Source organism: Mustela putorius, unplaced genomic scaffold (genome assembly GCF_011764305.1).
Source record: "Mustela putorius furo isolate JIRA1106 unplaced genomic scaffold, ASM1176430v1.1 tig00000081_pilon_pilon_pilon, whole genome shotgun sequence".
NCBI lineage: Eukaryota > Metazoa > Chordata > Mammalia > Carnivora > Mustelidae > Mustela > Mustela putorius.
In genome coordinates, this window is record NW_025421272.1 from 754,765 (window position 1) to 780,849 (window position 26,085).

At 56.8% G+C, this 26,085-nt stretch overlaps 1 protein-coding gene across 4 annotated transcripts in view; it reads left to right on the forward strand.

The window, feature by feature from the left end:
- The window catches only part of OSBP2 (oxysterol binding protein 2), a 161,401-nt gene that overhangs the window by 113,853 nt on the left and 21,463 nt on the right, over nt 1-26,085 (forward strand). For all 4 annotated transcript variants that reach the window (XM_013063453.2, XM_013063452.2, XM_013063454.2 and 1 more), the window contains one exon: nt 15,110-15,366. In XM_013063453.2, the coding sequence (XP_012918907.1) occupies nt 15,110-15,366 (257 nt within the window). The remainder of the gene's footprint in view (nt 1-15,109; nt 15,367-26,085) is intronic.

Below are 26,085 nucleotides of genomic sequence, written 5' to 3' on the forward strand. Positions count from 1 at the left end.
ACATGCTCTGTCATTCTTTCCCCCTTCTAGCATGGGTAGGCCTAGGGCGAGAACCGCAGAAGGTTCTCAGCCACAGAATGACCTAGTGAAGGGGAACACCACCAGGCCACTGTGAAGCCAATCTGAAATGGGTCTTGGGTGGAAACTTGGCCCAAAGATGTTGGACCTCTGTAGTCTGGCTGGAATTCAAGCCCACCTCTGTGGGGTGTTGGATTTTGCCGGATCATATTCTGACCCCCTCACAGCCCGAGTGCTGTGAGCCTCTTTGGATGTGTTCAGGTCTCTCAGCCCCACAGCCTATGTGAGAAGTCCCCAGGCATGAAGCAGATCCACAATTGAGGGGAAGGTCCTAGCCTGGGGTCACTCATGCTGTGAGGAGTCCCCCTGAAGGCCCAGGGAGCAGCTGCTGAGTAACGGGGTCCCCAGTACTAGGGTGTGAGCAATGGCCCTCCTCTCAGGCTCTGCTCTGACATAAGATTTTTTCTTTCCCACTCCTGCCCACCCCTACCTCCTCCACAGGTTTTTCCTTCCCCTGGCCTCACAATAGCTCCCACTTCCACCACGTCAACCCTGCCCCCTGCAAGGCTCCCTAAGGTGTTATTTCCTGCCTGGAGCCAGCTCCTGGTCACCAGGACTTGGCAGTTGGAAACAGCCCTCCTTTATTTTTAGGAACAGTCACCTTTATTTTCTTGACCATCCATATAGGAATTTCTAATTTCCGTTTCTTCTAGAAAATAACAAACCAATTTATTACCTTACAGTAAGAAATGTAACTGCCAGGAACCTGGCCCCGTAGGAAGCGGTATTCCCCTGAAGGAGGCTAGGCAAGCAGGGGGTCGGGGGTCAGAGCCCAAGGCTGCAGGGAGGCTGGGACCGTGACCGTCACCCTGGGCTTCGGCCGGCTAAATCCCACCACGCTTGTCTTTGGCCAAGTTCCTGTTAAGCAGCTTGCTTCCCGAATATGGGCTTAGTGCTGAGACCTCATTATTTTCAGATTGATTTTCCTCTTTAGCAACAACAATTTGGATAGCTTTCCCCAAAGCCAATCCTTGGAACTAGAGGTTACACCCTCAGCGGTGGGTAAAGCTGGTCCTACTGGTAGGGTCCCCCTAAACTGTGGGCGGTGACTGCCCCTACCCTGAGTCCAACAGATGTGGGTGCGGAGGAGACAGGGCAGGGAGGTGATGGTGGACCTGGGCTGGGACACAGCCTCCGTGGGAGCTGTTCCATACTAACTGCTGGGGAAAGGACCCATGCAGAGGGGAGAGGGTGCCGCTGAATGATTCCCTCGAGTCTTTTCTGCTGCAGACCTATCCTCGGCCCCTTTGCCTCCTCCCCACTCTGGATCTGAGCTCTGGAACCGAATCTCCAGGTGACAGACATGGGCTCAGCCTACCTGGCTGGATGCAGTTACCCTGGGTTGGCTTTCTACTCTGTCTCACAGTGGTGGGGGCGCCCATGGATCCTGCCTCTGGCCTGGCTCCCAAGGCTTCTTCAGAAATGAGTAGTTCTGCTGAATTGTCAAACCCAGAGGAAGTGGTTGTTTACAGTCCTGTCCTCCTCTTCCCACTCCCAGAGCGCAGCAACATGAGAGGCCTTGGGGCCTGGAACCCCAGGATCGAGGACATGCCTTTGTGAACCTAACTGTAGCTGGCAGGCCTTCTCTGCAGAGGGCCTTCCTCTTACAGGAGCAAACAGGGAGGCCCAGGGAAGGAATGAGATCTGCTCAAAGTCACATGGCCTGTTGGTGTCCAAACACTTAAACTGAGGGCCTGTCCTGTGGTCTTCCGTAATGACCTGGGAACGTAGGAAACAGAAAACAAAGAACTACATTGGCAATCAGCCAGGCCTTAAATTCTTCCAGGTGCAGGAATACCTTCCTTGGCCTCACTGACCCTCATGTCGGCCTCTCTTCATCAGTTCTGGGTCAGGGTTCACGGCCTCTAGCAGCCTGAGGCCACGCCTTTGGCTTCCCAAGAGGCCCCACAAGGGAGAGCTGTCCAGTGCCCTTGGTGTTCTCCAGGAAAAATGCTCAGATGCCGACAAATAGAGAGAGATGGCAGGCTCCCAGGTGCATGGACTGTGACCCAGAACTGGGAGGGGAATAAAAGGAGCTTTGGAGGAGCCAAAATAGCCTCCACAAAAATCCTCCCCACCGCACCCTACCCCCCTGAGTACAGCCTCACTCTGTGCCTGTTTTCTGTGCCCATTTTCTTTCTGTGTCTGCCAAGTGTGCTCTTCTGGTGTTGCCATTAGAGACAGGCCTTCCCTAGGGGGCACTTCTGCCACGTGGTCCTCAGGTTCTGCATGCCTGGCTGGGCCGGGCTCAGGGACGCCTCCAGAGATGCACACTGACGAGGTGCGGGTGTGCCTGGACCCGGGGGCACACGCTTTTCCAATGATGAGCTTTCCCACTTGCTCCCCTGGCCCCAGACAGGTCTCATCTGTGGGTGTTCTTGGCCACCCGGCAGGCAGGGCACTGGGGACAAGGGAGGGCAGTGCCCCCATCTGTGTGACACGTTTGAGTGGGCAGGGAGAAGCTGCCACAGGCACCGGACAGACAGATGAGGTCATCTTGAGGGGAACTGCTGGTGATCATTTCTTTGCTACTTTACACTTTTTTCTACGGAGCTTTTCAGTTTTTCTACCTCAAGTGGGGATCATTTTTATAGCCTGGGAATAATGGCCGCTATTTGTGGCCTCATTGTGGGCCAGGCACTGTGCTGAACACTTCAAAGGTATGAACCCATTTTACAGATGAAGAACTAGAGTTTAAGCGGTTACCCAGCTGTGCAAGGCCAAGGGGTGATGCGTTCCTGGCCTGTTCGACTCATGAAAGGAAGGGGAAAGCAGCTCTTACTAGGGCAGTTCGGTGAGAGAGGCGCCTTTATCCCCTTGTTTGTTTAAGACATGGGTTGTCTTGGCTGCCTCCCATGGAACGCAGTCTGGGACTCCACCTCCACGGGACTGTGGGTCTCTCCCTGCCCTCCCCGCTCAGCTCAGCCAGGGCCGGGCTCCCTCCATCGCCACCCTGCAGCCACAAGAGGAGGGAGGGCCCAAAGAAGGTGTGCAGGGGGGGAAAGAGGATCTTTACAGGGACCTTGCAGTGAGGTCTGGCCAAGGAGGGTAGGTCACAGGTCAGCTGGGTTGTGAGTCACTTCACTTTGGATTCCTGTAGTAGCTCAAGAACCAGGGGCGGCGTACAGAGAAGCCCTGAACCTGGGCTCCTCTCCTAACCCCAAAGCGCCATGGTCCTCCCCACCACTTACACCCACACGCCATAGCAGTTCGCAAAACTCTTCCACCTGCTGTCTCTGGCGTCGTCCATTCATTCAACGGGTTCCTAGTTCCTGCGTACCTGGCTTGGGCACGGGAGGACCAGCCAGGCAGACATGGCTCCTGGGTGATGGGACCCTTCTGCCCACCCCGGGCCTCCTGCCTCGACTCACTCCTTGTGGACGCCCAGAGGCAGCTGCACGTGGAAAGTTCTTTAGGGTGATTACATGGACATCAGATGGTTTCCAAGGATAAGCAGCCGTGGCTGTCCTCCAGCCAGGAAAATGTAAACTAGTAGTTTCCAATGACCGGCTCAACAGTGCTGGCGCCGTCTGGGACAGATCAGTGGCTTCTCATGTGGGGGCTGCCAAATCTTGGTTTAGAATTGAGTCCCCTTTGCTTTGGCCTTGAGATGCATGTGTGTGCTGAGCAAAATGAAACAGAGAGGTGGGATTCCTTGTTGTCCATTAAAGACCCTTCTTGGGGCACCTGGGTGGCTCAGTGGGTTAAGCCTCTGCCTTCGGCTCGGGTCACGATCTCATGGTCCTGGGATTGAGTCCCATATCGGGCTTTCCGCTCAGCGGAGATCCTGCTTCCTCCTCTCTCTGCCTGCCTCTGTGCCTACTTGTGATCTGTCTGTCAAATAAAAATTTAACAATTAAAAAAAAAAAAAAAGACCCTTCTTGCTGGTCCCATGCCCATTAACCAAGGGCTCAGATGAAAGCTGCAGCTCCTTGCCCCAGTCAGCTCACTCTAGGGGAGCAGGCTGCAATAATAGCCCAGAGCCCAGCCCTTATGCACCTGCCTCTGGGTGGCTGGGGAACAACCCACTTCGGCACCTTGTGGTCCTAGGGTGAATCTCCCACCAAGACAAAGCAGCCAGGTGAACCAGAGGCCCCAGGAGGGCGTCAGCTCCCTACAGGGCTTGACCCTGAATGATACCCTTACTCCCTCAGAGAGACTCCCCCGCTGCCCCGCCTCAGAAACCCCAGGTTAGAGTGGAAGCTAACGTAGGCTGGGCACTCTGACAGGCGGAGGTGGCTGTGGGCGGCAGGTTGTCCTCAGCGTCACAGTGGCTGCCGTAATTGGAGCACGCACCTCTATTTTTATGTTCCATCTCTGTACCAGTGTTTATTTCCCTGGTGGAGGTGGGCCCTACTTCCATAGCTCTTCCTGATCCTGAGAATACCATGTGGCTCCTGGTCCCAGGTTTCTGCTCAGTCAGGGAGGCACCAGGTTCTGTGGGGATCCCGTCACTCATGTAAACTTAATTTTCACCCTTCACTGTGGCTCGTGTCTTTGACCCCAGCCGCCTCCAGTGAGAGGAAAGGAGATGGGTTTCTTCCCCCTTGGAGATTTTTGCCCGCCTTCCGCTTGCTGGAGTCTGTAGCCAGTCAGGGGGTCCCAGTGGGTATTTTTCCCTGGAAAGATGGGAGATTTGGTAGCCACGGATGTGTCTGTGGGCTGATGGTTCTGCCTGCCCGTTGCAGCTCTGATAGATGGAAGCAAAGCCCAGTTTCTGTATCAGCTCCTGTGCATGCATCCCACAGGCCCCATCCCTTGGCTTTGCTGATCATTGCCTCTAGTTAGGATGTCACCCCTGGACCCCTCTCTGGGGAAAGTTGCCAGAGAGCCCAGATACGGTCTCAGCAGGTACCTGATGCCCTCAATATGCCCAGTGCTGGTCACCAGAGAAAGGAGGAGGAGGGGGAGCCACAGACCAAAGGCCAAGACAACGGTGGTGCTCTGGCTTATGTTTCCCAGCTGCCTGCCAGGGTCTCACAATTTATTATTTATTGTTACTGGATTTTTCCATCCACGTGGATCCTGACACGCCTTCCAGGGCCCTTGAGTCCAAGCTTCTCTGAGTATTCAGTCTCCTGCCCCCTTTGGGGAGGGATGGCATTCATCCTATTTTCCAAAGCTGCTTTTCTATTTTTACTTATTTTATTTTAAATCATCACTGATTCCCTTTTTGCAGAGCTCTCTATAAGACTAGTGTCCCACAGGACCTACTCTGGGGAAGGCAGACTTGCTTTCCTTCCGGGTTCCCCAGTCAGGAAGGACCATCCATGCCTTGGCAGCCACTCCCATTCCCATGAGCCCTCAGTGGCTCCCTGTCACAGCTGACCTGGTCCACATGCCTCGCTCCCCAGACCAAGCCCTCTGACCTCATGCACTGCACTTTAGAGGTGCTTATACTCAGTGCTCCGGGAGAGTGTCCCTGCTCCCTCCGTGCCCTGCAGTGTCACCATCCCATGGTGCATGCACCTCCTCCCGCAGGCCCCTGGGGGACCCAGCCCAGCCTGAAGTCCCCCATCCAACACTGTCACCCAGGAGCTTCCAAGCCCCTTCTCTGCCAGAGGTCATAGGCTCCCTATTCTCTCAGAAGCACCCAGAGACCTCTCAGCCTCCCTATCCCTTTTGCCTCAGTGGAGCAGAGTGATAGCAGGTCCCCCTCCAGGGCAGGGGACCAGAACACCTGCGCCACCTGATAGGCAGGGCTTGTCTCCCTGCCTGTCCCCACTCCCCAGCCCAGCTTTAGGACCCCGGCAGGCAGGGGGTTCACTCAGGGCTGGGTATAGCAAGCTGCCCCGGTCCCTCATCTCTCAGACTCCAGGGCTATGGAGTGGCAGGTGCCCCCAGGCTCTCTGTAAAAACCACACCGCCAATTCCAGCTCCCCCTTCTAGGAGCCTTGGGGTCTTGCGCATGATCCTTAACTTCCGTGTCACCCTTCCCTCTTTGGGGTGTGATTCTTTTCACACACCATGTTGCATGTAGGAATGACACAGCTATGGAAGCGCAGAGTAGAGCGCTGCTGAGCGCCCGGGCTGGTCATACTCAGACTCACCGAAGTCCCTTGACATCCCGTCCACATGCCTCAGGGCCTGTTTCTCTCTCTTCTCAGCAGCTGCCTAATTGGATTCCGAGATCCAATTCCAGCAGCCTAACAAAGCTCCCAAAAACTAAATAAAAGTCACCAAACCTGCTGTAATTGAATTTTTGAGGGTCTAACGCTACAGATTGGAAATGGCTGTTTTCTGCAGGAAGTGCAGCGCCCCCCGAGATTCCCACTTGAAACTGATGCCCTCTGCATCTGTGTCTTCCCAGAGGCCTTTGCACAGCCAGACCTGCTCCCTGTGCAGAGTCCTTCTGGCTCAGGGTGGACTGAAAGTCCTGCCGAGGGGGCATCAGGGACCCACGAGGAGCTCTTTTCACAAGGGGGAAGGGAGTAGTGTCTTTCCCCATTAACCATGCTGCTGGCCTCGCGGGTGCTATGCTGTTCCAGGATTCGTCCTACTGGTGAGGGAAGGGCCGTCAGCGGCCCCAGGATGGGTGGGTGGGAGCCCGCAGGTGTGGAGCCCCTACCGCCCTAAGGCAGGCTCTCCCTGCCGTGGCAGGGGCGGGCTCTTTCACCACTCTCTCCGTGCAAGGCCAAGACAGGGCCTGTGGTGAGAAAGGACACACAGACATTGAGACATTGAGACAACATGTGTCCGGGGTCTCGGGGTAGAGGAGCCATCTGGCAGACGGAGTAAAGGAGGAAAGAAATCTAGGGATTAGGGCTGAAGTGGAAAATCACGGAGGCCCTGAGGTCTCTACAGGGGGCTTGGGGGGAGCTGAGGAGCCAGGAAGGGGAAAGAAGTTGGGTCAATGACAGGTGTCTTGCTGGGCGTGGAGCATGGGGCCTGGGGTGGGGGAGTTCCTGCTCAGGACCCTCCTGGGGCCTGTGTGCTTGTCCCTCTACTCCCACAGGCCTGTCTCCTTCCTCTGCAATCAGGACCCATCTCAGCATCCTCCCCCCGACCCCCCCCGCCGCCGCCACACACACACACACACACACAGCCCGTAGAGCCTAGTACTGGGTTCAGGTGCAGAGAGCGGGGTGAGAGCTGGGCTTCCCTGGGCCTTGACCTTGCCTGTCCTGAGGTCTCTACACAGTCACAGCTGCTCTCACTCATCTCCAGTACAGTGGGTAAGGAGAGAGGACCCCTGGCCACCCTGTGCCCAAGGAGCTCATGGGCAGATGAGGACAAAGCCAGGCTTCCCAGAGAAACAAGCAAGAGACAGTGGAGTGGCCCTAGGGCCTCTGACTCCCACATCCTCACCATGTCTCCCTGCCCCCTCCAAACCAGTCTGTGCCGCCTTTTGCTTTCTTGGTTCCAAGGCTGTGTTTGCTGCCCGCCCCCCTCTCCACCTCGCACAGGGCTTCCCCACCCAGAAACCTGATCCATTTTCCTCCACAGATGAGAAAATTAAAAAAGCTCTACTTCTAAAAATAGCCTACCTGGCTCCACTGTTGTGTTTCCATGGCAACCCCCTCCTTCCTGGAGTCCCCTGGTAAAAGAGGGTAAAACAGGGTCCCAGCACTGTTGGGGGTCCCTAGAGGGCTCCTCCGTCTGAGCTGGCCAATCAAGGGCATTGAGGAGAGCCCCGAGTGGGGAGCAGGAGCAGGGGGCACGGCCAACACCCTGGGACTCCCTGTGGCTCCGGGCCTCTGTGGTTGAAGACTGGTAAGGATGACTAGGATCTGGAGGGGTCGGGGGTCCAGTAAGTCCTGGCTCGACACTGGCTGCATGCTGGGCACTTAAGTCCTTTTCCAGAGCAGCTGTGGATATCCCCACACCTGGAGAGGAGTGCACTTAACCCCCAGCCAGGTGGGGTCAAGGCAGGACTGCTTGGCCAGATCTCAGCTCCTCTCTGAGCAGTAGGAAGACCTATGTACCAGGCTTTGGGGGTTGGGGGTACACAGGGACCTGTGAGGACTCTGTGCCCAGGGAGGGGTCTCCCAGTTTAACGGGAGAGCATCCAGGAACCACACCACCCCAGGGCAGTAGGTCAAATGTGATGATCCATGGCAGGTGACAGGATGGCCCAGTGTTGAACTCAGCCACAGCTCCCTTGTGTGGAGCTGGATAATGGCCCCCATAGATGTCCATGTCCTAATTCCCAGAACCTATGCACATGTTACCATACATGATGGAGGGATCCTGCAGATGTGGTTAAGGATGCTGACATGGGGAGGCTTTCCTGGATTAGCCAGGTGGGCCCAATGTCATAACAAGCGTCCTTCTAGGAGGGAGGCCGGAGGGTCAGGGTCCAGGGGACCCTACTCCATTGGCTTTGAGGATGGGGTCAGGGCTGCAGGCCAGGGAATGTGGGAAGCCTCCACTTGCCCAGAGAAGGCATGGAAACAAGAAAGAGATTCTCCCCTGGAGCTTCCAGGAGGAACACAGCCCTGACTTTAGGACTGATTTCAGGGCCCTAAAACACCTTGATTGGACAACTTATGATCTTCACAACCGTCAGGAACAAATGAGTGTGGTTTTAAGCCACTGTTTTCGTTCCTTAGGGTTGCCATAGCAAACAACCACAAAACAGAGGCAGAGAACCATAGAAGTTCATCCTCTTACAGTTCTGGAGGCCAGAAATCTGGAATCAAGGTGTTGGCCAGGCTGTTCCCTCTGAGGGCCTAAGGAGAATCTGTTCCAGGCCTTTCTCAGCTTCCAGTGTTGCCGACAGTCCTTGCCATTCTTTGGCTTGAGAACATATCTGTCCCTCCAGTCTCTCTGTCTCTGCATCACATATATTTCAGTGTCTTTTCTTCTCCTAAGGACATCAATCATATTAAGGAGCCACCCTATTCTAGTATGACCTCATCTTGACCAATTATATCTGTAACAACCCTTCTAAAAAAGGTGACATTCTGAAGTTCTAGGAAGGACATGCATGAGGGGGCTGGAGGAGGACTAGCCAAGCCAGTATGGCAACCAAAGGTTGGAAACTCATATTCAGAGAGCTTGCCATGGATGAAAGGCCACTGCCAGGCTCTGCGGGCCTGGCCAAGATGGACAGGCAAGTTGTGTCTGCTGAGGTTTTTGTTTTGTTTTGTTTTGTTTAAGATTTTATTTGTTTATTTGAGAGAGAGAATGAGAGAGAGAGCATGAGAACGGGGAGGGTCAGAGAGAGAAGCAGATTCCCCATGGAGTTGGGATTCTGATACAGGACTCGATCCCAGGACTCTGGGATCATGACCTGAGCTGAAGGCAGTTGCACAACCAACTGAGCCACCCAGGCGCCCCGTGACTGCTGAGTTTTATGGATTTATTCTCTTCATGTTGTTGTTCATGTTGTTGTTGTTGTCGGGGAAGGGGAGAGGTGGAGAGCGAGAACCCTAAGCAGGATTCATGCCCAGCAAGGAGCCCAACATGGGGCTCAATCTCATGACCCTGAGATCATGACCTGAGCATCAAGTGTCAAAGAGTCGGACGCTCAACTTACTGAGCCACCCAACGCCCTGGGATATATTCTCTTCTCACAGAAAGAACTCATTCTTGCATGTAGCTGATGAAAACTGATGGGCATATTAGGAATCAGTGCCTTTCTAGAAATGGTGGTGTCTGAGAATAGGCTGGCGCATTTGTTTCACATGGTCCCACAGTCCCAAGAGCTGCCCACACCTCATCTCGAGCTCCGAGTCTGCCTCAGGGGCCAAATCAATTTGTTCTTTAGTGTTCTGTAGTCTGGAGCTTGGGAGTGCCACCGGCTAAGGAATGTCAGGCTGAGATCCCCCGCAGTTACTGAGAATTCATTTTCATTAGAAGGTGCAGGTCGTCTGGACCTGTGCCATCCCTGGGGAAGATCAAGAGCAGAGTCGGCTTCTCCATCTTCCAGGCCCAGTGTCCTGTTTCAGAAACCACAGCTTCCAAGGACGGAGAGCCAGTCAACAGGCTCCTGCTTAGCCGCTTTGCTGGGAGGTTTGATCTGAGTGTTAGAAGCACGCCAGGAGCAGCAATGCACCGAGCAAGGCCCAAGGAAGCGTGGTGGGAGTTCAGAAAGGTGGTCTTAGCAGCCCCGCTGGGAAGCACAGCACGACAGCAGTCAGTTTTTTGCAAAGCAGGCATGAGCTTTGTGGGAGGATAAGCCCATGAGCCCATGAAGGGGCTGGGGGATGGGACACCCCAGCTCCGCCCCTCACACCCGTTGGACCCTTCCTGTTCTGAGCCTCAGTTTCCTCAGCTGTGAAATGGGGGTGCTAAGGGTGCACGGTTAGGACACTGCCCTCTCATCCAGCTGCTTCCTCACTGCGCAGTGGGAAGCTGCCTCTTCCAGAGTTTTTTTTTTTTTTTTGTGAGCTGCTGAGACCCGATTGGGTCCGAGTACAGCCCTTGCATTCCCAGAGGGCCCCAGCCCGGTGCAGAGCCAGCCGGAAGCCAGATGGGGGAAGCAGAGCAGGTGGCTGCAGGGAGCTCAGCGGAGGCAGGCAGTGAGGGACACTGCAGGGCCAGGGTGACAGGGCCTGTCGTGGAGCGAAGGGGAAAGACTCAACCCCAGTGAAGGGACCAAGATTCCTGGTGAAGGGATCGAGGGAAGGATGGGCAGAAAGGTCCTCACCAAGCAAACGACAGGTGCCCTGTGTACTTTGGGGTGCTTTCACTGGCCCCTTTGCTCACACCTGCTGCCCAGTAAAGGCAGCCCCCTGCCTACCCTCTCCTGCCTGTCCCCTGGCTATGCTGAGAGAGGAAGTGAGCCTCACCACTGTGCCCCTGCAGGCCTAAGTGCCCCCCAGCACTGTGGGCCCTTGATGGCAGCAGCTGGTACGTGGCTGTGATCAGAGGCCGGCATCCCACAGCTGCTGTGATCAGAGGCCGGCATCCCACCGCCTGGGGAGGAGGCTCTGATATCAGGCGCATAAAGCAGCCTCCCCCCCACCACCACCACCACCATGGACTCCTCTCCTGGGAAAGGTATCTGGGTCATCTGTCCTGGGTCCCAGGGTCTGAGCCCTTAGCAAATGCGTCTTAGCCATTTGGAAAGGTCTGGGCCCTGTCTGACAGAGGAGGGACTCAGTAAAAGCTAATTACAGCTGCCTTTGCTGTGGCTCCAGCGTCTGACCTTGACCAAGCCCCTCTCCTCGGTCTGGGCCTCAGTTTTCCCATCTTAATGCAAAGGCATGGGCCTGGGTGCAATGGGCATGACCTAAAGGCACCCGTGCTCTGGAAGGAGTTCAGGGATCAGTCTGTCCTCTTGGGCTCAGCCTAGACATTCCACAAGCGGTGTCACCTGACGGCCCAAGAGGCTGGGCCCGAACGCTCTTGCTACCCCTATATCAGCTGACCACAGCTGAAGAAAATGAGGAGAAATGAGTGCAGCAGAAGACGGGGAGGACCGGGAGCACCCTTAGAGTCCTCACTGGGCAGTGAGATTATTCTTTATCTTAGGGCCAAAGTCTGCCTCCCCCAAAGCTCTATCAGTTGTTGTGAACAGAGATAAAGCAGTAGCTAAGAAGGAGGCGCCCGGGAAAGTAGAACATTTATGTTTATGCCACCCTAGGACAACCTGACCACCCCTCCCCCCAGAGCTGCTAAGGACACTAAGCTGTGGTCTTCATGTGGGCTTTGAGGCAGGCCAGGGCAGGAGCTCCTGTGGCCCATGAGCCTGGCTTTGACCTCGCCCTAGATTTCAGTTGCTGCTCTTCTTGCATTCATAGAGTTGCAGAATTTCTGTAGGGTTTTACGTTTGTGGATATGTTAGTGTTGGCTGTTTTGTGGAGATGTGGTTTAAACAGAGGGGACAGGCAGTGTCATAAAACGGTCATAAAAGCTTGAGAACTCCCAAGGCCATAAGCTTGAGAGCCACAGGCTTGAACAACTTTGTGCATACAAGTTTGCTTTCCTTTGGACCAAATTCCACTACAGCCCCTCCCCCCGCAGTGGAGTTCCCCCATCAAAGGAAGAGGCAAGCCATGGAAGCTGAAGAGCCATTTTTCCGCCCTTGAGGGGTAGCTGCTGGTTTATCCTTCAGAAAGCCAAAGCTAATTCAATGCCATTCACTATTTTTTCTAGTTCGAGTAACGTCACAGTGATAGTTTTATTTATGCCTCTAATAACGAGTTTCATCTCTCTTTCTAATGTGAGTCTGCTCCTTGCAAGGACCCCAACCCCACACTGAGACCTGGAGACTCAGCATGGTCAGAGGTCATCATATCAGAGGCAGAGTCCTCTGCCAGGGTTTATTTAGCTCTGCTTCCGCCCAGGCCTGAGTTGGGGGTTGTTCATAGCACTGTGCTCAGCTGAAACAGCCCCTGACACTGTGGGGGAAGTGAGCAGCTAGGCCACATGTCAGGACACATGACTTGCTAGGCCTCACCCTCGAGGACTGGCCAGGGACTGATTCTGCCTGGGATCATGGCTGTTACTAGAGGGTCATAGCCTTGCAGCTGGGTGGGTGTGGCCTTCAGCCCTTTTCAGCTGGGTTCAAAGGTCCTGTTCTTTCCAGCCCTTGGCCTCCTGTGGCTGCTCTGATCTCTCTGTTCATCTTGCCACTTGCCACCAGTCTTGTCTTTCCCATGGATCTCTGCTCGAGTGCCCCTACTCTCCCTCTTGCCAAGGAATGAAGGTTCAGTCTTCTCGGTGGAGCCAGAAGTCCTTTACCATCCCTCCTCTCCAAATAGCTCCTTCCCCCCTACTGCCTTTGCTCTTGTCCAGACACTGCCCTCTCGTGTGTGACCGCCATCTCCGTGCATACCACCGAGAACCCCTGCCAGGCCTCCTGTGAAATGCCCAAGATCCTTCATTGCTTCACTCACCCACTCCCTCCCTCTCCTCCACCCTGCACCTGCCCTGCCTCCCTCATTCTTCCAATCCCACGTCCTTCTGGGACGGAATCTCCCTGCCACCCCCATAGAACACTGTGCTGGTCAGGAACCGCTGACCCAAGAATCTTCCAATGACACAGCGCATGATTTGGGAACAGAACAAGTACATCCCCACGTCCCTGGCTGCTGGACCTGGACCCTAAGAGCTGCTTATTAACAAGTTAAGTAGAAATGTGGTTACCCACTCTGCCCACCACACAGGCAGAGGCTCCAAGTTAGGCTGGTTGTGCTTCTTGCTTAGAGAACGGTATGTGTGTCGGGGGTGGGAGGGTGGGGTCCCATTCAGGCTGACCCGCAGCTGGTGTGTCCCCACACAGCCCTCCCAGTGTACAGAAGCCCTTGCTCTGACTGGTCGGTGACTGGCCATTCTGGGCCATTCTGGGTGTTAACACCTGTTGAGCCTGGAAAGGTGACAGGAGCTTATATCGTAACTGAGTGCCCAGGCTCTGATGCTCAACAGACCTGGATTCGGATCCAGCTCTGCCCCTTAACCACAGCGCCCGAAATGGGTGGCTTGGTGTCCAAGAATGTGCCTTTCCTCCCTTCTCACTGTCTGCTGACAGTGAGTGAGGCTGTGCGTGAGACTCAGTGCGTGAGACTCAGCGTTCACCCCACTCGAGCGGGTGGCCCAGAGGCTGGCGCCGCACATGTGTCTCCAGACCCCAGGTCATTTCCGAGCCGTCGCTGGGCTAGCTACTGTGGGGAAAGGGAGAGCCCCTGCCCCAGCCTGGATGCTGCTGGCCCACTGCACCCCCAGCCTCCAGCCCATGCGGGTCCCAGGCCACCAGTCGGCCTGGCACCACCACCTGCTCAGGGCAGGCTCAGAGTCATAACTCAGCCACAGCCACCCCCATGAGCCCTGTCTGTCGTGGGAAGAAAGCTGTTCCCTCACAGTATCTGCTTTTGTAAAAAAATTTGTATCTTGGGTTACAGATTTCCTTCCCGCCCCCCTCCCCGCCAAAAAAACGTTTTGTGCTGATTGTTTCTGAAACAAGACATTTCAGAAACCCCTGTCACTTATAGGCTTGGACACTCACGTGCCAGCGACAGCCTCTCTATGGTCGCATGGAGCAGAGCCCAGGCCAGCTGCCCACCTACCCCACCCACAGCAGTGCGCCCCCCCCAACCACAAGGTCCCCACCACCCTGCCTTTGAACACAGGCAGGGCTGCAGTGGGCTGGGCTCCAAGGCACCCCAGACTCCCAAGAATGTCCCCTTGAGGGCACCCGGGCAGCTTTTTGAGAAGTGAGCGGATCTGCCAGTGGAGAGGGGGCACCCGCCTGACCCTGGTGTGAAGAGGGTGGCTGCAGAGGCAGATAGACTGGTCGGGGGGACCCCAGCTACCTGTCTGTCCCTGGGGGATGGCATCGTCCCTATCCTGACAAGGCCACAGAGATGCCATGGCCCATGCCTGGACTAAAGGGATTTGATAAATGAGAGTGGCCTTGTTCGTGCAGGGGAGTTGGGTGGGGAAGGCTGGGGGGCAGAAGCAGGGCAGGGGAAGATGACTTTGGCCTGGGGGTCTTTAGGCAGGCTCTGAAGATGGGGCTGGGTCTGGGTAGGGGTGAGGCCTCTGAGGAGGTAGGGGGACTAGGAGGTGGTTGCAAGCAGTGAGGGCCCTGTGGGAGAGGCCCCAAGCCTGAGCACTCACTCAGGTATTGCACAGAACAGGGCAGTTCAGCGTGGCCGGCTGTTGGGCGCGGAGCTCGGGGTAGAGTGAGGCCAACAGGAAAGTATGGGTTGGCTTTGGCTGGGACCATGATGTGGGGAGAGGAGCTGGCCTTCATCCGGTGTCCCTCGTCTGTGACAGGAGCTGCTCCTTGCGGCGATCTCCACCTCCCCACCCAGCAAGGGCCACCCTGGCCCATGTGGCACAGCTTAGGGGACTAGTGCCCCCCACGCAGGCAGGTGTCTACAGGCTTGCCCCTTCCGCAGTGCGGGGCAGGCACTGTCTGTCAAGCTGGTCCCCCTTTCCGTTTCCTCCCATGGACTCAGGAGGGCCCACGCCCACTCTGGAGGGCTGGCCGGGAGCAGGAGCTGGAACCAGTTAGGGCACTCTGTTTGGTTGGGGGGGGGGGCTCTATCTGTTCCCTCCTCCTGGACCCAGGCCACATGGGCTTCTCAGTGTTGTGTTGGCCAGTTAACCACCATGGCAACCCTTCTCCCTTCCTCAGATGACTCTGGGGACGACGACGACGAGACTGCCTCTCCAGCTGATAAGAGCGAGCTACACTGCACCATCCAGAGCCTCTCCTTGAAGTTGGACGACCTCAGCACGTGCAATGACCTCATCGCCAAGCATGGCGCTGCGCTCCAGCGCTCCCTGAGTGAGCTGGACGGCCTCAAAATCCCCTATGAGAGCAGTGAGAAGCTGAAGGCCGTGAATGAGCGGGCCACCCTCTTTCGCATCACCTCAAATGCTATGATCAATGTAAGTACCCACCTGCACTGCTGGCCCCCACACACTGGGGACAGGGCTCCCAGAAGGAGCTACTCCCTGTCACCAGCACCGCAGTCCCCAAGTAGGTGGTGGCCAGGGTGCTTGACAAACCAGGGCTCCATTTCTTGGTGGCCTCAGGTCATTTCCCAAAGGTCTGTAGCTGCCTGCTGGGGACCCCAGTGAAGTGTGAATCCTGATGGGAGCTTGGGGCCCTGGCCCCAGGTGGAGCAGGTGGCTCCGCCCACACATTGGGGACAAGGCGGCCATGCTGATCCACAATGGCTGCTACTGCTCCTTCCCTGAGTACGCTGCTCAGAAGCAACAGGATCAGGGTCCAGTGACCCCTGGAGCAGGTGTGCAGCTGGAGGCCCGGTGCCGTGGGTTCCCTTAGCCAGGAGAGCTTGAAGGTGCACCTGCCAGGGGTCGTTCCAACCTGACAATAGCCAAATGAGTAGCCACAGTCCATAAACTGAGAGGCACAGCCTTGGGGATCGCCACTTTCCCCGGGATTCTGGAAGCCACATTGCTGTGACTGGGAGCTGGGAGGGTCTGTCCATGGAGGCAAAGAATATAATGCTTACCTGGGCTTTTGGGCCCTTTTTACTCCTGCCCCATGAGTTTTTCCCCAAGATGTGGATGCTCTTTTAGGCCTCCATCCTGTAGATAAAGGTCTGACCGCAACAGCTTCCTCCCGTGGACAGCCCCCAGGAGGGGCATATCGGGACAAGGAGACCAGAGAGGGGGAGGTGTGGGGAAGTGGAGGCCACCTCAGAAGAGGTGGCCACATCCAGAGGTGGTGGCTCAGGCAGGCCATCAGGCTGGCCAGCAACAATGGGCAGTACTAGTGCCCAGCCTCCCAATCAAGACAATTCAACCAGAGCCGAGCCAGAAGAGAAGAGTGGGAAAGTGGACGCCAGAGCCCACGGCGGGGCCAAGACCTTGGGGTAAAATTGTGGCCATCAGAGACTTGCCCCAGGTCTGGCTCACTGGGAATGTGGGCAGTCCCTGTAGGGAGAGTGGACCACACCCACCTCCACACACACTCTCCCTGCACCCACCGTGCCCCTGGAGCTGCCACTGCTGCAGGAGGAGGCCTGAGGAATCTGTAGCCCGGGGCCTGAAGCAAGCGCAGACCTTTCTCCACACACACAGGGGTGAATCTGGGGGTGCATTGGGCGTGTCCGCCCAGAGGCTGCCCTGTGGGTCGGTCCCATCATCGGTTTGTACTCCCTTTGTTCTGCGCTCTCCCTCTTAGGCCAGCCAGCCTCCTTACAGCCCCCAGACTCTTAGGGTCTGGGTCACTGCCCTTCTTGCAGTGACAGGCCCAGATATGAGGCACTTGATGACAGAATGACGCACTTGTGTTTCCCCACTGGGCCCAGAGGCCGTCGCCCACTCACGGCTTCCCCGGTACGGCCTCCCCGCCTGCCAGGACCGAATAGGCTTTGTCTCGAGTAAGCAGCTCTGACTTTTCCCAGATAATGAGCTTCTCAGCTGGTGTCTTTAGCAGAAATCTTTTATCAGACATCAGAGGCTCATCTGTGTTAGGAAGCCATAGAAACCGCGCACCATCTAAGTGTGTAATGAATTGTTTGATGGGAAGCAAGCCCCTGGGGTGAGTTACAGAACCCTGTTTGCAGTTCCAGCACTGGGAAAGTCCCCCAGAGTGTCGGAGAGCTGCACCCTGGGTTGGGCTTTGCCCACCCGCTGCCATGAACCTGATGTGAGGGTCCCTCCCACCTATCTCCTCTGTCAGGGGGCACACCCAGAAGTGAGGGGCTGGGCCCAGCGGGCTGTGCTGGCAGCCCAGACCTGTGCAGAGGCCCGCCTTTCTCCTGGGACCCATTCCTGACATCATGCCTCACAGGGCGGGGACTGAGTCAGTTCTGGGCAGGGAGTTCACTTACACAGTTGTCAGACCCCAAATGTCTAAACTCACACTTTCTGCAGAGGCCCCCTGGACAAAGTATCCCCACCCCTGGCCAGGCCTTGGCTTCTACCCCTATTAAAAGGAAGGGGTTGGACCAGGGATCTGTAACTAAGGAAGCCATGTGCATTCACACCCAAGACCACTCACCCCTTGCTACAACCTTGTTAATACCACTAGGTTAGTGCAAAGTGGAAACCAAGGCTCAGAGAAGTCACCCAAGCTGCCCAGGGTCACCCAGCTGGTAGGTATCCGAGCCAAAATGCAAGGTCAGGTCAGTGAGGCTCATGGGGGCAATGATGCCCTCACATGCTCAGAGGCAGTGAGGATGAGACCTCCAAGGGTGGCAAAGGCCCCCTCCTCTCTGTGGTCAGCACACGGACTGGGGGCCTTGCATCACCAGGGTAAAGCCCCCCCAGTCTCAGGACCTGAGTCCCTGCTTTGTGTCTTACCTTTAGGCTACAGCCATACCAGGGCACTTCCTGGGAAGCTGGGGACCCAGGATGAGTGGAGGCTACCCCCGTTGTCCCCAGAAGGCACAAACTGTGGTTCCCCAGGTCATTCCAGTTCTTGCTATGAAAGGAGGAACCTGTTTCTCCCCACTGTTGAGATCCCTTTGCAACGCCCCCTCCTGCACCCTGACCGGATACTCTTGCTCTCTGGAGGGAAGCTTCCAGCATCCCCCATACCTGAGTTTGGGGAATCTATTCCCACTGCCACTAGAGGGCAGGCCTCCCTCCTGTGAACTACGAATGGCTGTGGTTTTCCACCTCGTCGTGGGCTCTGACTGAGATTGAGTCCTACAAGTGGAGAAGAAAATGAGGGATGGCTGGCCAGAGCCTATGGAGGAGCACATCTTGTAGAGGGTCCTGGGCAAGCAGCACTCTTCACACACAGAGAGGGACCAGCTGGGTCACCTTCACTTTTACCCAAGATGGCCAAGAGTCTGGGGTTGTTGAGCCTTCAGGAGAAAAGTCAGAGGGACAATCAAATCTCCTTCAGATTTGGGAAAAGGTGTTTTGGGAACCTTCCAAGCCTGTAGACCCTAGCTCCCAGCAGGGAAGGGAGGCTGGACAATTCCTTAGACCATTCCATAGGAACCATGGTTAGTGACACAGCCCATTCCTGTGCCACTGCCCCCAGGGGGCCAGTGCAGTGAGACTCACCTTGAGTGGAGCACAACCCCTTCCCTTCCGTAAATGTTGGAGGAATCAAGAGGCTCAGAACAAGTTTCTGGATCAGGAATGTTGAACAGTGCCACAGTGTTCCACCTCTCTGTGTCTTTGCCTGTGCTGTACCTTCTAGAATTTTCCCCACCCTTTAGATACCTGGTAGATTCCTTTACATCCTCTAGAATCCCACATGGATGTCACCAGGGCCGGGAGGCTGTCCACGCTCCTTATCAGGAAGTTGTTCCTTCTGGCTAGAACCCTCTGGAACCACCGGACACTGCTGTGCTTCACTGAGCTCACTGTGCACTTTCCCCAGTTACTTTGACATCTGCCTCGGATTTTAACTCACCTGTGTCCCCAACAGCAGTTGGGAGTACCCAGTGGGAGTGCCCAGTATGTGCTGTTGGAACCCAAATGGGTGTCATATCTCAGAAAAGAGAATTCTAAGTAGCCCACATCTCATGTTTGCCTGCTGTTACCATTTACAGAGCCATGCTCCTTCCATTTCCTCGCCTGAATAAGGTCAGTGAGAAAGTGGGTCTGGCATGCAACCCTCAGCCAGAGCCACTTGTCACTCCATCTTGCAGAGAAATGACCCAGCCTGGTCACGGAGAAATAGGAAGTGAGACTTATGAAATTAACTCATAAGTTGCGTTTTTCACAAGAGGGCTGTACTGAGTCCTGGCCCCCTCCCTCCGCTCGTGGTTTTGGTTGGTGAAGCCGTGTCTACATGGCCCCTGCAGTTAGGAAAGGCCTGGCTGTTGGAACTTGAACCCAGACCTGAGCAGCTTCCCACTGAGCCTTCGCTGGGTTTGTGCCAGGCAGGGACTCAGCGTTGCCCCTGGAGCTCATGATCCAGAGGACCCACCCTGTGATAGCCTGTCACACCTCAGGGTGGCTGTGCAGCCTTCTCAAGGAGCAGCATGGACAGTAGCTCAGAGGCCCACTTTTGAAGGTCAAATGTGTAGAAGGCCTAGGGAAGGGCTGGGGAGGTTCACATTTGGCTGGGAGAGGGGCTCAAGCCTGGATGACCAATATCCGCCATCCCCTTGCTGGGGAGCTAGCTGGACATCCTGGGAGCCAAGGCAGGACCTGCAGAAGGCACGGAGTGGGGCCCAGACCAGTGAGGAGAGTCCCTCACAGGCAGGAAGGAAAGGTATGAATAGGGACCACATCTGTCCACGCGGCCTCCGTGGATGCAGCATCTTGTCCATCCCCCCACCCCCACCCCTGCTGGCCTGGGCAGCCCACAGGGAAACCCCGAAGCTTCCATGGGTAGCACAGCTCCCAGCCTCCGGAGCCTCGGCCTCAAGTGAGAACGAGCAGGTAGGGAACACAGGGCTGGGGTGGTGGTGCGCTCCCTGGAGGGGGAATTTTGCAAGTCTTATCCGAAGCAGCCCCATGGGCCCCTGCATCAATTGCTGTTTGCGTAGCTGTGAACTCGCCCACCATCGGAGGAGGGACCTCAAGGCACCATGAAACAACTTTGGTTCATAGATGGAGTCTTTAACCTCAGCGCCCCAGCGTCGCGTGTCCTTCCTGGGACCCAGGGCGCACCTGGTGTGCGGGCGCATCAGGCTGGTCCCAGGTGTAAGGTGGAGCGCGGTCGAGTTAATCTGTCTTCCCAGCTCCTGCTTTGGGTATTCGTTTCCATAAAGGAAAAGAGTCAATTCCAGTTTTCATTCTCTTTTCCTGTAAGTTCATCTTTGGGGTAAAGCAGAATTGAAGGCCAGGCCACTGGGAAGGTGACCGGTAACAACAGCACTCCGCCAGCATTCTTCCTGTGCCTTTGTTTGCGCCTCACAACAGCCACATGAGGTTGGGGTCATTGTGGCTTCCTTGTCATCAACATCGTTTGTGTTAGTCAGGTGTCACCCTGAGGCCCAGAGCAGTCATCTTGCCTATGGTGGGGGCAGGCCTGGCTATTCGACGAGCACTTGGGGTTATAGCCACTGGGCCCTGGACCACCTGCAATGCTGGCTGTGGGGTCTGTGCCGAAGGGCTGAGGCACACCACCCGTCACCAGGCCCAGCACACCTGCGCTTTGCCAGGTGATCCCAGCCTCCTAAGGGTGGCCCGTGAGGCCTGCATGCCAGCCTCATGGCCCCTGCTCCCCGCAGAAAAAACCCTCGGTATTGCCATGGACATTCAGGGGGGTGAGATGTGAGAGGTTCCTCAGAGTTCGTGACTTATGTTGGGGCCCAGGACTCAGGTCCTCCAGCCACAGGGACACCCCAGGGCCCTTAGGTGCAGTGAGTTCAGGCTGGGCTGGCCTGGCTCACAGGCACTGAGCACTTTGCAAGGGGCGGGGGGACTGTGCGGGTGTAGGAGGCCCTCTGGAATTCCTCCCTAATCAAGTCAGGCCTTGGTCTAGGCCCTGGGCACACAGGGAACAAAGACCCCTTGGAGAAACCCCTTGGGACCACACAGATGATGAGGCATGCTCAAGGCCAGAAGACCCTCAGAGGGAAAAAAACAGGCTGATGAGGTGGGGTGGGAGGCCCCCCCTTGCACACTGGCGGGAGGGGACGGCACCTGGAGGGAGGTGGGGAGAAGAGCCTGCACTAGATTCTCAGGCAGGCCTGGAGCAGCGGATGCCAGAGGAGGGGGGAGTGTGGCAATGGTGGAGGGGAGGCCTGGGGAGATAGAGTTGCTCACAGGATATACTGGGTGCTTACGCTCATGGAGAACACCACACTTTGCATTCTGAATGAGGCTCCAGCAGCTGAGGACTGTGGTCCAACCCAAGTTTCTGCAATAGCCTCCTGCTGCTTGGAGCATGGACCACAGGTGAGGTAAGGACAGGCACGTGGAGCCCCTTGAGAAGCGCACTCCCCACCGCATTGCTTAAGAAGGGCTGGTGGCTCTGACTGCTGGGAGGAGCTGCGTGGCTACCCCCTTGCTGGGTTTGTTGACAGCAGGGCCCACACAGAGTGGCTGTGCAGGGGAGGGATCTGGTCTCGGGGTCGGGGGCACTGCAAGGAGTGGGAAGGAGCCACTAGAAGAATGGGGGCCCCTTACTGTCTTATCCCTACTTCTGCCGTCACAGTGCCGGACTGGGGTCCAGCGGTCAGTCCTACAGATGCAGATAAGATGCAGGAGGGCCTTTCCCCGAAAGGTCTTGATCAGCCAGTGAGCAAGCAGAGCCGGGTCGGGGGGAGCCCCTCAGTAAATGAGAGATGGCCGAGGTGCCCAGTGGAGGCAGGAAGTGGCACTGGCCCACAGAGGGTGGATGCCCGCCAGGCCTACTTCCAAGGGCCTGAGGGGACAGACAGCACACTTGGGGGCTCTCAGTTTACCCAGGAAGGTAGTGGCTTGCAAGACACACCGTTTGGTGCCTGCAGTAGAGGTGGTGGGGCAGGATGAGGGTGCGGATTCCGAAGGCGGGGACGCTGTGGGGAGAGGCACTGGTGCAGCCTGTCTCAGGGGGGCTTGGCCCCCAGTCCAGCTGAAGGGAGCTGGAAGAAAAAAGTGCAGGCGGGCGTGGACAGGGTGGGGCAAGTAGGGCCAGCTGGGAGATGTGTGCAGATACAGACAAAGCCTCATATTTGGGGCATCATAGAAATAAAGCCCAGACCAGAGCTCTTTTGCTGCTGGAAATACTCTGAGGCTTCTCTCAGCCCCATTTGGAGATCACGAAGGGGTTCTCGCGCCCACCCAAGCAGAGCAGGGGGTAGCGGCCCTGGAGCTGCCTGCCCGGTCCTTCTGGGGCTCGTGGGCAGGTCCAGCTGACCGCTGTTCCGCTCCTGACAGCTTGCTCATTTGGGGCCTGGGGAGAGGAATAAAAATAGATTCTGTAACTGTTTAAAATCAGTTGGCAAACTGGCGGCCAGATGGTGCTGGTTCCTGTGCGCAAGGGGTAAACTATTTTGAATGTGGAAAGCGCTATTTTAAAGTTTGAACTGAAGTGAAAACCTGCCTCTCCAGTGCCACAAGTGAGTCACATTGGGGAGAAGCCGTGACCATCCCCCTGCCCGGTGTTTGCGAAGGGCTGGCGCCCATGAGCGTGGAGTCTGTTCTGGGCATTGGGCGAGGTGGGGCCACAGGCAGGTGGCTGGTCCAGCCTGGCCTGGGAGCTGCTTGGTCTCTAGGGGCCAGGAGGGTGCTGGAGATGCAGTGTGGCAGTTTGGCTGGGCCTGACCTCCCCCACAGCCCTCCCCCCACAACCCCTAGGTTAGCCCAGCGCTACTGTCGTGACTCCACGCTCTCCGTGGGGACTCCACGGGTCCCCACTCTTGGTCTTGGAGGCCTGGATGTTTGGGCATCTGCTGCGGCCACCTCTGAGCCTTGCAAGCCTGGCCTATATCTCAGCACTGCCCCTTCCAGCCACTGGGAGGCATGCACTGAGGGCAGCCTGCTGCTCCTAGGGGAGGAGTAGAAGGAAAGACCCTGTTGACCCCAGTGTGTCCCCAGTTGTGAGCTTCTGGCCACGCACAATGGCTCGAGGAGATGAGCACTCTGAACGACTTTGTCCTATTGGCTCCTTTTATGATAGAAGGCCAGTGAGAGGCAGGTCCGCAGTCAGGCTGGCCATGTGAGGACCAGTGTGGGGGGTTAGATGGTGGATGGGCAGCCCCCCATGACTCTGAGAGCCAAAGGGTCCAGCTGCCGACTCACCTGGGAGCCCTAAAGCCTGAGGGTCCCTGCAGGCCAGACATCTGGCAGTCAGACATCCGGCGGGTTCTGTCTGACCACAGGTGGAAGTGCAGGCCTTTCTCCCATCCCTCCTGCATCCATGGTTACCAGAACTTGCTGTGTGCTGGTGGCTAGAGACAGAGCCCATCGCCAAACTGGCCCTCTCAGTTGGCACTCACCCAACCTGCAACCTCTGGCCATTTGGCCCATCTCTCCACCTCCTCCATGAGTCCCAACGGTCACCCACCCTAACATCCCACAGTCTTCTGGCATCTTCCTCATGGTCCCGTCTAGAGGGGAGACAACACGGGAGATGGTGCTTCCCGAGTGATCCCTGAAGGCCAGGCTTAACCAGGGTCTTGGCTCTGCAGACCCTCCCGAGAGCTTGAGAGGCTCCCTGGGCCACACACAGGATGGTCATCGGACCCAGGCTGGCTGACCCCACACCCTGCTCACCTGCCCGTCTTTAGGGACAGCGAGGTCATTGTCTGGATTAGGATTAGGAAAAAAAAGCGATTAGAGTTTGTCCTCCTTCCTCCTGGCACAGCTGCGCAAAGGTTTCCAGCTCAGAGCCACTTGGTCTGTCCCACAGGATCCCCTCAGGATGACCCACAGCAGCTCCCTTCAGAGCTCACACAGCTTGGGTGAGCAGGCCTCACAGCCGCCTTCACTGGGTGGGGCTTCTGAGAAGGGAGAGCCCCTGGTGGACAGGCAGAGCCTCCCAGCCCCCCAGCCTGTTGCTGAGCAGAGCCAGCCCCAGTACAGGGTCGAGGGAGAGCTGTCTTTTCTGTCCCGGGCTTTTGGGTTCCCACTCTGCTTTGGAGCAGCTTGGCAGGCTCCCCATCCTCCACACTGCCCACAGGACCCCACATCTCTTCATCTCGGGGATCCTTTCCACAGCCCTGGGAGGGGGAGGAAGGGACAGGGCTCGGAAACTGGAAACTTGTTCCCACCAGAGGGCGATTCCTCAACGGGTCATGGAATCAGGGACTCTGCAGGACTCCTGGGGTTCGACTTTCTTCCCCTGAGGACACCAAGGCCCAGGAGGCTATAGGCCTGGCCCAGGGTAGGCAGCAGGCAATGCCCTTGAGGGGTCCAGAGGCTGGGCTCCTTTGTTCTGCCCATTCCTGGTGCCTTGCATCATTTAAGAGCTAATAGGGTAGGGGGTTTAGGTGGCATAGGAAACCGCTCTTGCTCAGGGAAGGGCACGAGCCCTCTGAGAACTATGGCAGAGCCTCAGGGGAAACGTGACAGTGTTCAGGGCGCAGGTCCACCCGGCCCCTCCCTGGGGCCCCGGAAACTGCCCCCAGCTGGCCCCCCTGCGGGCCCCTGGCCTAATCCAGCTTAGTGAGCACACAGGGCACAGCCCAGCTCAGCATTCCCGGGCAATAGGATGGGGCCTGGAGAAGGCCAGCAGCAGCAGAGGAAGCCTTGGGAGTTGAGGAGGGACACCAGGTAGGCACATGGGATAAAAGGGGTGGGGGAGCTCGCCATGGCCCATGCGGTGACCAAGGCAGTTTCTCCACTGCAAATGACCCCCTTCCTCTAGGAGCAGCAGTCAAGGCCTTGGTCCAGCCCCAGGAGCCCCTCTATACTGGAGTGTAGCAGCCTCTGCCCTGCCCTTATCTCTAGGTGACTGTGACACTCTACGACCTTCATGTACCCAACCCAGCCACGTGAGGCCCCTGTCCTGGCCCCTGTTGCCCCACACCCTTGGTCCTTCAGGGGCAGCGAGCTGGAGGTCACCCCCAACCAGGTTGTCAGCCAGCAGCCCTGGCCGCTTGGGCCCCATCCTCCGCCACAAGGACAGGTGCTGGTAACAGGCTTTGTGGAGGCACCACTGAGTCCTGGTGCTTGAACAGGGCTATTCCTTGACATCCTTGCTAGTGAGCATCTCTGGGAGCCCAGCTTCCCTCCAGGAAGGCCACGGAATCTCCAGGCCATGATGCTTAGCTGTACAAAGTGGTGACAGGGCTGGTTCCATGCTCTGGGAGACTGCAGATGGCGTCCACAGGGCCTGGGACTCGGGTCCTACACACGCCGCCTGGGACCTTGAGCAAGTACTTTGGCCTCCCTGAGCCTCTGTTAAAACAGGGAGCTCCGCGCTTGCAAGAATGCCCCAGACAGCTCTGGCCCACGGCAGGGGTGCAGCATGCGGGTGGCGGGCCAGGCTTCAGAATAAGTAGGTATGTTTGGGACAGAGCCAGAGGGAGGGTGACAACATGCCTGGTGGGCCACATGCAGGTGACATGGGATAATGGGTCCCCGGGAGATGAGGCTGGAGAGGATGTGCGGCCAGGTCTGTGAGAGGCTGTCAGCTCTTCCTCGAAATACAACAAACATTCCATTTTCCTTTGGAGGAGAAAATGGTCATTTCTAAGGCAGTGAGAGCCCAAGCCCATCAGAACCTCAGGGGTGGGAGAGAGGGAGCCTAATTCATCTTCACACCGCGTTTGTCTTTCCCCCTTTGCTCTTGTGGCCAGAAAGCCCAGAGGCCACACCGAGTCCTCTGGCATGGTTTTGTGGGGCATATTTACTGCGACCTCTGGCTCCTGTTTTATACTGTTGTTTGTGGCTCTCTGACCAGTCTTGTTTTAAAAGCCATGGGTTCCGTGAAAGCAGAGCGCCCGTGGATGTTAAAACCCAGTGACAGGGAGAGGATGGCAGGAGCTGTAGAGGGTCCCCAGGGAGCTGTGGAAGGCATTGTGTGGGGGAGCGGAGCTGGAGGAGGGCAAGGGGGGAGGTGAGTGTCTGGGTGCTGCTGCCAGACCTTCCTGGGGGTTGGGGGCAGGCAGCAGGCACAGACTGAGAGCAGAGCAGAGCACCCACAGACTTCGAACCCAGACAGCCATGAGGCACCCATTGTGTATCCTGTCTATAAAAAGGCTGTGTGCGTGGGCCGACCTAGGCTCCTGCACACTCACCTTGGGGCAGGCAGGCCTGGCTCTGTGGGGGAAGCCTGGCTCTTGGGCCGGG